This window comes from Medicago truncatula, chromosome 4 (assembly GCF_003473485.1).
Source record: "Medicago truncatula cultivar Jemalong A17 chromosome 4, MtrunA17r5.0-ANR, whole genome shotgun sequence".
Lineage (NCBI taxonomy): Eukaryota > Viridiplantae > Streptophyta > Magnoliopsida > Fabales > Fabaceae > Medicago > Medicago truncatula.
The window spans coordinates 39,844,013-39,857,975 of NC_053045.1; the positions used below are offsets into that span (position 1 = coordinate 39,844,013).

Below are 13,963 nucleotides of genomic sequence, written 5' to 3' on the forward strand. Positions count from 1 at the left end.
TATGGGAAAATATGCATGGACACCCTTTTATTTGTACCACCCTATGTGGCATGGGCATCTAAGTAATTTCACCTCAAAACCACACCCACTCTTTAATCCACTACTTCTCTCTCATAACTATGTTTTTTATTCAAAAAAAAAAAACAATCTGTTTCCTTTTCTCTTTCTCGATAGACCTCAGAAGACCACCGTCGCCGCCGTTTTCAAACCACCGTCGCTGCCGCCGTTCAGTTGTAAGTTGTAACCCATAGCCGAAATTCTTTTCCATCTCCACCATTCGTTCATCACCATTAACCACCACCACCACTGGCCTTTTTTTCTTCTTTCAAATCTATGTCTCCGGCGGCCATGAGGTGGAGGGCTGGTCGGGGAAGAGCGAGATAAAGAGAGAAAACGGTCCGAGAAGAGAAAGAAGGAGAGAGTGTGTGTGCAGAAGAAGAGAGATAATTGAGAGTGAAAAGAGATTTTTTTTTTTAATGACATGAGTTATTCTTGCCTTCCTCTCCCTAATTGGTTAAAATCATTGATTGGTAATTTAATTTCAAAAATCAAAATTCCCTTTTTAATTTCAAATGAAATTAGTTTGTGTGTTGGAATTGGATGGGAATACTACAAGATACAACAAGAAGAAATGCATTGTTCAAACTTCAAAGAGGAGCTTTTTGGGTCCAATTAGCAATACCAATGGAGGCGTGATTCATAAACTTTGCTTCCAAAAATATTGTCAAGGGAAGAAGGCTTGATATGCTTCTCAATGATTTCAGACATTATTTTATTTGAAGACCAAGATTATGTGTGTGGCTATGGTTCCTATGGAACCTGTTGAAGAAGAAGAGAGAGGATTGAGAAAGAAAGCCCACAAAAATTGAAGGAAAAATGAATAGGACAAACTTTTCTCTCTCCTCTAATTTTCTCTTCCCTCTGCGTCTCAACCTTTAGATCAATCCAACAGTCCAGAATTTCACAAGACACACAACAGGACATTAAAAGGCAGTAGGGGATCATATCCCTAAGGGTGATACAAAGTGGTATGCCACCTAAGTATGTTTACCTATCACCACTCTTTAATTATATAGTTTTTTGTTACTGTTTGGCTCCTAGTTAGTTTGACTGGAGATACACATCAGCTATGGTGGACCAATTCTTATTTGATTATCGGTCAAGATTTGTTAAAAATAAGAATGGAAACATCTCAAAATTTTCACACGCAATCTTGTCCATCTCTCTCCCAATGTTGATGTGAATTTTCGACCGCATTGAGATACTAAAACTATCTGATAAATTTGATGAATCTATTGTTACTCATCAACATTGCATCTAAATCTTTGTCCATATCAAAATTATGCCTTCAAAGCCGTCAGAGAAACTTCAAAATGGGTAACGGAGATCAACTTTAAGTTAACAAACAATGAACACTCTCTTTTTAATTGTTTAGAGTTTGATTTATCATAAAGTATGCCATTGACAATAACAAAATAAAATAAGGAAGAAAAGAAGAAGAAAAAAAAAAAATAGATCAATAGGTATTATTTGTTGTAAATTTTGATTATATTTCAAAAGTTTTTTCTTTGTCAACTGAACTATGCTCACGGGACATATTTCAAAAGTTTTTTTTTTTTTTTGGTACAATTTCAAAAGTTTTATACTATATTGTTAGAAGAAAATTATTATTATTTTATTTATAATACTAATAGTTGATTTAGTCTAATTCTTTTAGCCACATTATTTTAAATTGATTTAGTCTAAGGATATTTACTTTCATCTTAAAGAGTAATTAAGGCACATGTTTTTTATGTTGTAACTGAAATAGAATTGATAAGGCACGTTATAGCTGCTGTTGTTTTTGAGGAGATTGTGCCTATTTATGCTCACAAGCTAACTGCCAATTTTAAGAGAGTTTTATGTTCCTTGTACGTGCTATCAATATCAAGATGAGGAACACCATTTTTCTTTCGGTATAAATACTTATGCACAGGCTAAACAAAGATCTCTCCTTTACTTTTTATGCTTCAAGCTATACATGGATAGATTATCATGAGTCTGCCACATAACTCTAGGTTACATCTCCTGAAAGAATTTCTTCTCAATAGTTCTAAATCCTTGGTTTTAATCTAAAAAGAGCCTGCTGAATCATGGGGATTTGTGCGATCAGCACGCCTCAGGTTATACAGCGGTTTACTATTGTGTAGGTTTTATAGAATTGTCACCGGAGGATTCGATGGTCAAGTATATAACACAGAAAAGTTTACTTGATATCTCTCTTGTTTATTCTCTTTAATACTTAATTATTGTTTTTATATGTTGATTATTATTTGGATATAATTCTAAGTAAATATTTTACAACATTATTCAAATGCAGCATCATTAAATAGATGAAAAATGTTTGTGCAAGAGGGAGGGCTCCAGAAAAATGATACACTTCTCTCTATGATAACATAAAGAGGATCTAGAATCTTCAAGCTGTTGAAAGTGTAGAGTAGTAGGATTCTGACGAAGGTTCGAGGAGGATTTTGATGTGGTTGGGGAGAGAGGTGGACAAGATATTGTGCAGGATTGCACATGTTCTCAAATTTTTTTAAACAAACCACTAATCAAATCTAACGGTATGTTTTAGATGGTCCATCGATGAGGAACTTAACTGATCCTCACCCTAAAATCCACTTTATTTTTTAAGAAAAATTAAGTGTGAAAGATACTGATCAATCCAAAGTAGAAAATATCCAAGGTTCAAAGCACTTTTATCAAGAAATTTTCATTAATCTCTTTTTAAAAGATACTAGCCTACCACTAGTATCATTAATCTCCGTGAACTTAGCTCAGCTCAGTTGGTAGGAACATTACATAATTTATGTAAGGGTTGGGGTTCAAACCTCAAACACCCCACTTCTCCACAATTAATTGTGCGAGCTCTAGCCTACCACTAGACTACTAGACCAAAAAAAAAAGATCCTAGCAGGACTTGAACGTGGAACTTCGAAGTTCAAAGCCTATCTTTATATTACTGGATCAAATTTTGAGTTTATGTTTTTTTACAAATGAAAAAAATGTTATATTAATTACTTTTTAACAAATATTATGTCAATTATTGTTATATATATATATATATATATATATATATATATATATATATTACAAAAATAAATGATATTTATTCATTCAAATTGATAGAATACATCAGAGACAAAAACATGATCGATCAATATCGCTAAAAACGTATAGGGTGAATTTGCGAACAAACTCACAACACCCAAGTTAATAGCATACAACGGCAAAATGCCTACAAATAATATAATGAAATCTAAATCACCAGAATACTCATGCTTCTGGATTTGCAACGTTGACGCCCAAATCATGGTTTGAATTTGTGATTGTCTGAAACTGATTTTTCAATACGAACCAAACGAACACCGCACAACAACGGATGCGAAATCAAACAACGCTACACAAGACGACGAACAACACAACGTCGCACTAAGACGACGAAATCACGAAAAAACACGAAAGAAAAACGTATGTAAAAATCACTTATTTAGATTGAAAGAAAGGGAAAAAAAGATACAGATTGACCAAAAATCACCCCTCTTCAATGAGTGAAAGAGGAAGAAAACTTAGAGAGAAGACAAAGTTTCACTCACTAAAAAATTAAATATATATTTTAAAATGACTATAATAATATATTGCATGAACTTAGTCGATGAATCTTTGTAGGTCACGAGTTAACGGATGAAACTACTATAAATAGCATAAATATCAAATTTATTTGTGGTGTTAATATTGGATTCATAAAACAATGATATTCTAATTGTTCGAAGTTTGGTCTAAAAATTATTCTAATCGTTCTTATTAACTATGCAAGTTTAACACCACTAATTTAATTATTTTATTAGGCTAATTACACAAATGATAAATCTAACGTCTTTGACCTTAAAAAAAAGAGTAAATAGGCAATTATCCTTTTAAAATTGTAAGTTTTGTCAATTACTCTCTGACATTAACAAAACTTCAATTACCCTCTGAAATTACACAACGTTAATTAATTTACCTTCTCCATCAAATTCTTTTGTTAGTCAACATGTTTTGCAAATACCTAATAATAATATTATTGATGCAAAGTACCATAGGCTCGGCCAATGACTAATCTATGTTTCAAAATTTGACTAAACACGTTAAAAGTGTCTTCCGTTCAATTTCAACCATATTTTTCGTCCATAAAGTATAAACTGAGATCTTACTTAAGAACCAATGTATGTTGATCCCTATTTTAAGCAACACTTGAATTAATTGGTATAACATTATTACTTACTCCCTCCCTCCGTATCAAAATACATGTTCATTTTAAAGAAATTGCAGTAACCAAGAAATCAAATAAATTTTATTATTTTTGATGAAATTATGTGTTTTCTATAATACCTTTGACCATTTATTATTTCATTCTATTTTTCTCTCTTTGCAATAAATATGCAAGGCTATTATTGACAAGACAATAATTAATGTTACATTAAAACTTAAAAGTGACAAGTATTGTAAAACAAAATTATTCTCCAAGATAGACAAGTATTAAGAGTAACAAAATTCAAATTACAATCAGATCTACCAATGAACCAAATTTAGACAGGAACTTTATGTGATCCACCAATTTTATCACCCGCCACCATCCCTTGAATAAAATGCCAATCCACACTCGAAATACACCAAGTTATGACCAACCAAATCAAATGACCAACCTTCCTCTCTTCGATTTAACCAACTCACCAAAGTGATTAAAATGTTGCCACCTTACTTGAAAGTGGGCATTTAACTCTCCAACCACTTGAAAATGCATGACCAAACGTAATTCACAACTTGACTCTGGGATACTTAAATGTTCATCCCTTTGAATTGAGGATAATTAATCAAATATGGCAATTAATGATAAACATTTTGTGCATATATTTTTCTCCAATTGGACTCTTGATATTCATCTAATATGAATTTTTATGTAATTTTAACATTTTTTTTAGTGAAAATGTCGATTAATGTAATTTTGACTGTTTGAATTGAGCATAACTAATCAAATATGGCTATGACTTTTTAATATATAGTTTTTTCTATTAAATGATTTTCTTATGAAGAATCATAAATGCCCAAATAGTTATAGACCGAAGAAAAAGTATGTCTTGCAAATACAATTCAGATGATAAAATGCTAAATAGATATTTGAAATGTTTAAGTGCAAGTTTGAATCCGCAATTCTTCACTTTTCTACACTCATTGAGTGTGAATTTCACTGATAGGCTAAAATACAAGTATTTTTGTTAGGTTAAATAAAAAAGAGAAAGTACTACAATGAATCTATTCATTCATAATCAGAGTATAAACGTTAGTAATAAAAAAGGAGTATATGGTAACGGACGTTAGTTCAAATACTCCATCCGTCCCTTTTTATAGGAGTAGTTTACAAAAATAAGAAGTATTAAGAAAAGTGGTTGGATTAATAAAATTGTCTCAAATGTATATGACTATTACTAGATTACCTTAATCAAATATATATTTAATGTTAACTTTTCATAAACCAAGACAACTTGGTAATATTAATAGGGGGTATATTTGAAAAAGAAAAAGAAAAAAAAAGTAATCAATGCATCTAGAAAATTGTAGATGATCTTATATTTAGGGACAAATTTTTTTTTTTAACTCATAAAAAGGTACGGACGGTATTCAATAATGAATTTTACATAATCCAATCTCATGCTCATCTCACTGTTACAAAATGTCATACATATCTACCAATGTTTGATATGTACAATAACACCACATAATAACAATATAACATAACTTTTCCTATTAGGCTAACCAAGTCCTACAAATTCAGACAGGTGGTACATTGAAATGAATTAAAAACATGACTATGAAATCCAATAATATCTTCAAGTTGACACATTTATCAAGATAGCAAAGATGAGCGTTGGACTGCTTTATAGTTTGTGTCAACTATAGATTGTAACATGTGGAGTGGAGGAATCATATCTTAAGCCATTTATGTTATCTCATTTCTCAAGTCTCAACCAGTTCAATAAAAGCTTCACTTTGTTACTCACCCATGCCAAGTGTCACTGTGTCAGTTTCCTCGTAGCAAATAACACATATGACAACAAAAAAGGGAGAGCTCAAGTTGCTGTCAAAGTTTATCAGCAAATTGTCAGATCAGAACCTGTCCATTAAAGTCCAAAATTATGATAATAACAACCAATATTAACAACAGTAAATGAAGACAATGATAGTCATTATGAATGTAATGATAGACTGTGAGTAAATAGTACTTGAAATTGTAAGAGTCAATTTAGTCTCTCAAATTTAAGAAATAACACTTTAATCTCTTAAATTGAATAATGTCAGATAACTTCATACTTTTTTCAAATTTCACACATAATTATAAAGATTATTGGGTTAATATGCGGTGGACAACTCATTTGTATGGTTGCTTTTCGCCAAATGTGGATGATTTTCTGGACTCCCTCGTGACACAACAATGGTATCAAGGTTTATGGTTCAACCGGCTCATTGAGTCGACAGTCTTCCTGAGAATGATGGCCAGACAGTGTGTCCCGTTAATGGCGGTGCAAGTATATGTGGATGAAAAAAACTTCCACTTAAGGGGGAGCCTAATTAGATGAATAGAATGACTCACACTTGAGGGGGAGATTGTTATGGCAAACAAGGTGAGTTAGAAATGAGAGAACCCGTAAACAAAATGCCTTAAGTTTTTAGGTTAAGATGTTGTGTCCAATTCACTTGTGTGGTTGCTCTTGTCCTAATGAGGATGATCCCCTGAGCTCCCCTCATGACCAAAAATTATGCTTGCTTTGATGCAGAACGAGGCTACTGAAGTCAATATTTAGGTACTTCAGCGGTTTTTACGAATGTTTACTAATGAAATATTTTGCCCGAGGGACTAAACTGATTGATGTTCTTTAATCGAAGGGAATAAATAGCTATTTTGTAAAATTGAGGACTAAATCGACCGACTCTTGCAAAAAAAAAACAAAAATGGCAATTTAAGGAAGTTCTGTAAAACATTTCACCTTTTTGCTTAAAACTTGTGGCCAAAAGGATGACCACAGTTCCATAAGGCCGCTACTTCTTTAGAAAGTACACTCCATCCCGAAGTTCTAACTTCTCCTCAGATACTAGCCCAGATAAAAAGCTTTGTAGTTGATGAAGTGATTTATCATAAGGGGGATCAGCAATGCAAAACATCTGCGGTAATAGAAACGACTGAGTATCACGTAAGTAATCTTGTTGATCATGTTATTTGTGTCCAATCATTTTATTATAAAGGTGTAAAACCTTTTTTTGTTCAAGGGTATAGGGGTGAAAAACCATTCTTACCTTGAGAGTATTGTGAATGCGATCTAATGTCATGCTACCAAAGTTTGTGAGCATCCCTAAGATAAATTTCTGCCATAAAACAATACATGTTAGATATCTTTATTCATCTTTCAAAAAAAAAAAAAAAAAAAAAAGATATCTTTATTCATATGCATTGCATATTCCCTTGTGATTGAATACTTCAATAAACATAAACGAGAAACTTGTGCAGCCCAAAGTAACCATCATCATAAGGCAAAAGATTTATTATATAATAAATTTTGGAAAAACTAAGAGTAACATGCTAATGATGAAAAAGATGCTTATATTTATTCAGGGACTTCAGTTCTCTTATGATGTTTCTTCATTCAATGGTTTTACTTTTCACTACGCATGGAAAATGATAGAAGGCCTTTTCGTTGTCAGAAGACCATTAAAATTACTACAAATTCACCAAAGGTTAAATAACATACGTTAAAAAGACTCGAAAATGTTGGTACTAAATTTTTTATATTTGATTAAAAATATTAAAGCAAGTCACAATATGAAATGAAGAGCTTTATTTCATGTACCTCATACACAGTCATCTCCTTCCGAAGTTGATTTTCTACCGAGGCCACAGATCTGTCTTCCTCATCATCGCCTCCAAGAAGTTCCTGAGCATTGCCACTGCCGCCTCCATTCCTACTTGTCTCAGCCATGTTTTCCATAATAGTGTATACATGGTCAGAGGAATCTCCCCCCGACGACTCTGCAATGACCCCCTGTTACAAAAACACAGCCGCAAGTGAATAAAATAACTAGAATTCTTGTTTTGGACAAACCAACGGAAGTTTCCTAATTGGACAAGAGATAATAATATTTGTCTCACAAACTAAATCGTACCATGCTGCAAAAGTGTTTGTACTAATACCTAAAAGTATACCAAAAGAATTATACAAGAGGCCAAACAGACCCACCTTGCTTATCCAAAAATTTATTCTCCTATTTAATACATCGACAGGTATCCCAATAGCAGCTGCAAGGTCTTTAGAGGTCCAACTGAAAGCAAAAACATAATATTACAGTACAGTCAATACAATAGACTAAATGTATTGATAGATTTTTAGGATACCTCATTTGATCTTGAAATTTCATAATAATAGATGCAAGAACAGGGGCTACGGTGAATTGCATTTCCCTATCTTCAAACTGCAACTCCAGCTATACCATTGGACGTGACAAAATTAGAAGATAGAAATGTCAGGGACAACACTACTAATCAAATTCAAAAACTGTGCTAAATACCGTTAGACAATGAGATCTGGAAGGGGAAAAAATAGAACTAACCTTGACAGTCCCAAGACTTTTTTTCCACTGAAGCTTACGGGGTGTTTTGACTTCACTAAATCTCTTTGCATAATCGGAGAGAAGCTTGTCAACAGGTTCAGGCAGGTTAAGGGGCTCATCCTGTAATTCTCTTCAAAGTCAGTCATAGAACAGAGTGGATAGCTTTGCATGACAACAAAGCAATTGATAAAAATATATTTTCGTTGAACAATTCATTTTATTGAAAATACTAGACTATATTATCATAGTTCTTGATGTTATGCTTGAAGTTGAGAACATTTCAAAATAAAAAAAGAGATGATAAAAGCAAAGCTAATTGAACTTCAGGAAACAATAACTAATAACACCATGAAATGCTAAAGCAAATTCATGCTAGTTTGAAGAAACTCTACATGAGTTTACATAGAACAACAATGAATATCAACAATTTTTTGAATCATTTTAAGCTTCATGAAAAAGAACTAATCAAAATTTTAAACCTGATTTAATATGTTTTTACTTTCCATTTCTGAAAGAGAAGTTTGGATACTGTGTAGCATCAACTTCTTGCATATACATAAGGAATAGTTCGTTTACTTTTGGAAAATATAATTTTGATTCAACATAATAGACAAATGTAAAATATACAAGTGATGAATGACAGTGGAAACCTGGTGGTATGAAAAGAAAAGCTTGCTCAAATTCTGAAATTTTAGATTACAATTGCTTAAGATAAGGCAAGGATGAGTTGCCTAAAACTAAAATGATTTGAATTTACAAACTACAGTATCAAATAAAAAGGAGTCAGTACTGCAAGGCATTGACGAGCACATATAAATACAACAACAACCGAGCCTTATCCCACTAAGTGAGGTTGGCTACATGAATCAAACGGCGTCATAGTGTTCTATCAACAACCATGTCTTTCTCCAACTCATTTATCTCTAGATCCTTCCTAATAGTTTCTCTTATAGTTTTTCTAGGTCTACCCCTACCTCTAGTGATCTGACTCCCCTCCATCTAATCGACTCTCCTAACTACAGAATCCACAGGTCTGCTCTCTACATGCGCAAACCACCCAAGTCTAGTTTCTACCATCTTTTCTACTAGGTGCTACCCCAACTATCTCTCTAATGTCCTCATTTCTAATTCTATAGGTGCTAGCACATATAAATAATAGTAAACACAATCTAATTGAAGATTATTTATTGGTATTTTTGTCGAAGAAATGATATTAATGAACCTAAGTATATTATACGGGCTGGGTAGTGAGAACTATAACTTGAATCATAACATAAATATATTAATCTTTTTCACATTATCTGAAAATAAAAAATTATCAATAAAATAATTTTATCAACAGACCTGTATCGGAGGCCAGAAATTAGAAGATATGATAGTGGCGGCTACTTTATCCATGGAAATTGCATTGTCTTCAACCTCCACACCTAAGAGTGCATAGACAAATTTTGGTGAAAAGGAATTGAAGCAAATAATAGTTAAAACCATCTTTGGCAATGATCACAAATAGAGGTTATTTGAACTTGGAAATTACTTGTCTGAGGTGGCTGACTTATGGTAGCTTTAATGTTAGTGTTGACTCTCTTTGAGCCAATTAGATCATTGAGCATAATCTCGCATTTTTGTAGGCTGCTCTCTCCGAAGTGTATCTGCAGAAACAAAGCATTAAACATATGTTTACATATTGATATCAAAATCAAGAATGAATACACATTAAAAAAATGATAAAATATTAACATATCTAGTCAAACAAAAAAGGCAACAAAAAGTTTTATTTGAATAAGTACCTTAAGGAGTTCTAGAGTACGTATCTCTGAGTCAATATCATAATCAGATTTATTTAGAAGTTTCTCAGCAAGCATAGTTCGATATTCATGAACTAATTGATCTTTTGAACCAATTATGCCGACAATCATTCCAAGTATGTCAACCTTTCTTTGGTTTCTGCTTCCCTTCAATGGATCTGCTTCTACAGGATCAGGTTGCCATCTGTTTGGAAAAGCCCATTGAGAAGAAACATCAATTTCATAACCTAGCAGGCAGACCAAATCAGAAAGAACGGTGAAAACTGCGAATCAAAATCCATATTATAAATATACCGTGTGGCATTGATCCATGCTTGCCTATCATCAGTGTTAAAATCATCATCAATACCAAAATTCTCTTGAATTTCTTCATCTCTGTTCAACTCTTCAAGAAGGCTATCTCCAGGATTTCCAGATGCACTTGAATTTCCCCCAGTCCCATCTGTCAACATGGTCACTATGCATTTTATTGTATCTCTCCTTCCTCTTAAGTAATCCCTTATTGGTTCACCAACTGCCTCAAGAAAAACACCAGCAGGATCTATCGTTCTTAGGGCTTTAATGGTAGAAACGTATTGGTGTAATATATCATTGGTTGATGCGCCTGCAGTAAGAAGGCGATAACGCAGTGCAGAAATAAATGACTCCACCAGCTTTGAATGTTGTCCGGTGTATTCAAGACAAAGTTTTAAGTCTTCAATTGCAGGAGAGCTTGAAGTATCATCAGAGAGAAAAGGAAAATAAATGCTCAGAAAACAATGCATAAACAAATGAGATGTGATCTACCAGAGAATTAGTTTGTTAATGCTTATTGTTGGAGTTCAAAATATACTCAAATCAAGGTTAAAGCATGCAGCCGGATAAAGCATTAGTTTTATAATTAAATTCAATTTTCATTGTCCAGTCAAAGAACCAAAACAACGAATTACATAAGAACATGTCAAAGCCAAGAACAATCGCAATTCTCCTCCAACTACTGCAGGAAGCTATACCCACTAAGTGACTAATCATGTTTCTGTCAATGCGGTTGACAATGCCATTCAATTTAATAAGACATAATAGAAGACAACTAATTAATTTTCTAACAGAAAACCCAGGAGGAAAGCAGGGAATTACAATTAACAAAATACCTATCGGGATAATCAACGATTATCTCAAATAATTTGGCTATCCTTAAATCTTGCAGTGTTTCATAAGCAAAATATTCCATCCGCAACTTCCATCGGACAAGACTTTCAGAGGGAGTATCAATTCCAGGACAGCATGACGATGATTTTGGGGCTAAAGGTGATTTGAGACCTGATGAAGTACTTTCGTAGCTAACAGAGTCACCAAGATAGACAAGAAGGGCATGGAGAAACTGGAGAGGAACAGCCTGAATGATTCCAGTTATAAGTATTGTATGTTAGAATCGTGAAAACATTTGTTTATCTAAACAGCTAGCAAAGGAGTGCACACAAAGTATGCACATACACAATATATATGCACTACAAACCTGTATCCAGCTTTGAATAGATTGCAAGACAGAACTCCTAAAGTCATCTCCCGCTACATCATATACTTTTGCCTGCAAGTCATACAAATGAGTCAATGACCCACCCAAAGATTATAATCAAACAGAGACGCGTGATGAGTGCAACATAAAGGTGAAAGAAGAAATTGCAAGAGACTGAGGGAAACTGGAAGATCCAGATTTTGAATTTCATAAACATGCTCACCTTTAGTAGTAAAAATATAGCAGAAGCATATGCATCTTCAGCCATTGAAGTAAATCCAAGACTTCTGAGATCAAGAACAACTTTTCCAATGTTCTTCACCAGTTTACTGTTTTCTGAGAATCGATGGTCGCTATAGCACTCATCAACATCCATCTCACCATCCTTGCATATTTTTCCTTTTTCATCTAAATCCATGTCATCCTTATTTTGAGATACATCATCAGTGAACTCCCCATCCATGACTGTACTTAACTCCTCCAGCCTTCTTTTAAAATACCAGTGCAATATAGCTAATGGTAGCAAATGAAAAGGAAATACAAAGCCGATTAGAACAATTTGAAGTTTTAAGCACATAAAAAATATCAAACAAGGGAATTAAGCAAAACTTTCAATCAACTAATGTTTCGGAGATCAAAGAAAACATTGCACAGAGTATGACCTATTTCTAAATTAGAGCTAAAGAAAGCAAATTTCCATGTAAAATTAGCCATATGGTGAAAACCAAGAGCATTGTCGACAAGATTCTATAATCAAAATTTAAAGTAAAACATTCATTTACAGTATGAAAAGGAAATCCCTCATTAACATTAACATAAAAGAACAACAAACCGCTTACAAACCAGGGAAAACGCGAGGAAGTGTAGCCATAAGCACGGAAGAGACAGTCCATTGGTACTTAGAGGTAAGGTAATTCCTTTCTGCTTCAAAATTATGCCTTTCCTCTGACGTTTGATCCTTGAAAGATTGTAAAGCATGGACCAAAATTAACAGACACTTCTCCTGGTACTGTTTCTCCAAAGAGATTTCTTCCAAAGCATTACACAGCACACTCTCAATCTCATCCTCATCAATCTGTTTCATTTCATTAAAAAAAACATGGTAACAAGCTCTATAGCACCAACAAAACTGGCTTGTAAAGTGCCCACATATAAACACACTTGTCAGGCCATATCACTTACAATGTGGGACTCTTAACACACACACGGGTCTGGACATTTGAAGCATGATCTGAGTGGTGCAATAGCGGAAACCTGACAGCAGGCGGCTTAACGGATCTTGGACACGCTCTGATACCATATTGGAATTTAAGTTGGGCCTAACTCAACCTTACAAAAGTGTCCAATGTCCGACATGTGTCGGTGTCCGACACCAGCACATGTGATTACATTCAATTATGCCATTTTTTTTTCTTCAAATTATTACTGGTGTAACGTGTTTGTGTTAGTGCTTCGTAGGTACAAACCATAACCAAAACAATGACAACTAAGATTCATAATTCATAAACACTCACATTGACATCACCATTCTTGTTCAAACCAACTAAATCAGCATAAGGAACAAAATGCCGCCAAAACCTCGATGACCCGTTTCGTTCAAAAGTTTCCTACAAACAAAGAAATCAATAAAAATTGAAACTTTAAAATTCAAATAGTGAAATGTTTTGTTGGGTACCTCTAAGACTTTGAGAAAGTGATCACGAACGAGTGATTCAAGACCGTGTTTACAAAGGGTGTAAACGTGAGAAACAAATTCAGCACCGTATGAAAGGTCGCCGGCACCGCCGAGAAGAGATTGTGTGGCTTTACAGAAGAGGTTGTAGCTTTCGAGGATTTCGTGAAGTTGGTCTTGGGTGAGTGCGTCTAGGATTCCTATGTTGAACAGTGATGAGTGAGAATCCTCCATTGTCGTTGTTCCACAGTGTGATTGTGTTTCGATGTTGGGGTTTTGGTGTTGTGGAAAAACTACTGTGTTTTTTCAATGTTT

At 33.8% G+C, this 13,963-nt stretch overlaps 1 protein-coding gene across 1 annotated transcript; it reads right to left on the reverse strand.

The window, feature by feature from the left end:
• Positions 1–5,696: 5,696 nt before the first annotated feature.
• On the reverse strand, positions 5,697–13,963 carry LOC11443923 (anaphase-promoting complex subunit 2). Its single transcript, XM_003607703.4, has 17 exons — positions 13,652–13,963; positions 13,491–13,583; positions 12,820–13,051; positions 12,200–12,489; positions 11,977–12,048; positions 11,612–11,856; positions 10,776–11,192; positions 10,464–10,665; positions 10,211–10,325; positions 10,021–10,103; positions 8,677–8,796; positions 8,462–8,550; positions 8,307–8,388; positions 7,920–8,111; positions 7,369–7,437; positions 7,062–7,236; positions 5,697–6,190 (listed from the first exon to the last, which is right to left on the reverse strand). Exons 1-16 carry the CDS (start codon positions 13,880–13,882, stop codon positions 7,114–7,116), a joined length of 2,655 nt encoding a protein of 884 aa, XP_003607751.3. The 5' UTR covers positions 13,883–13,963; the 3' UTR covers positions 5,697–6,190; positions 7,062–7,113.

What these genes read in the sequence shown, in the direction of transcription:
- LOC11443923 (XM_003607703.4), bottom strand. Translation starts at nt 13,882, where the DNA reads ATGGAGGATTCTCACTCATCACTGTTCAACATAGGAATCCTAGACGCA. An exon ending in GCATGGATCAATGCCACACG is followed by an intron (nt 10,666 to 10,775) that starts GTATATTTATAA and finishes TTTTCCAAACAG; the next exon opens with ATGGCAACCTGATCCTGTAG. An exon ending in ATTTCTGGCCTCCGATACAG is followed by an intron (nt 8,797 to 10,020) that starts GTCTGTTGATAA and finishes AGAGAATTACAG; the next exon opens with GATGAGCCCCTTAACCTGCC.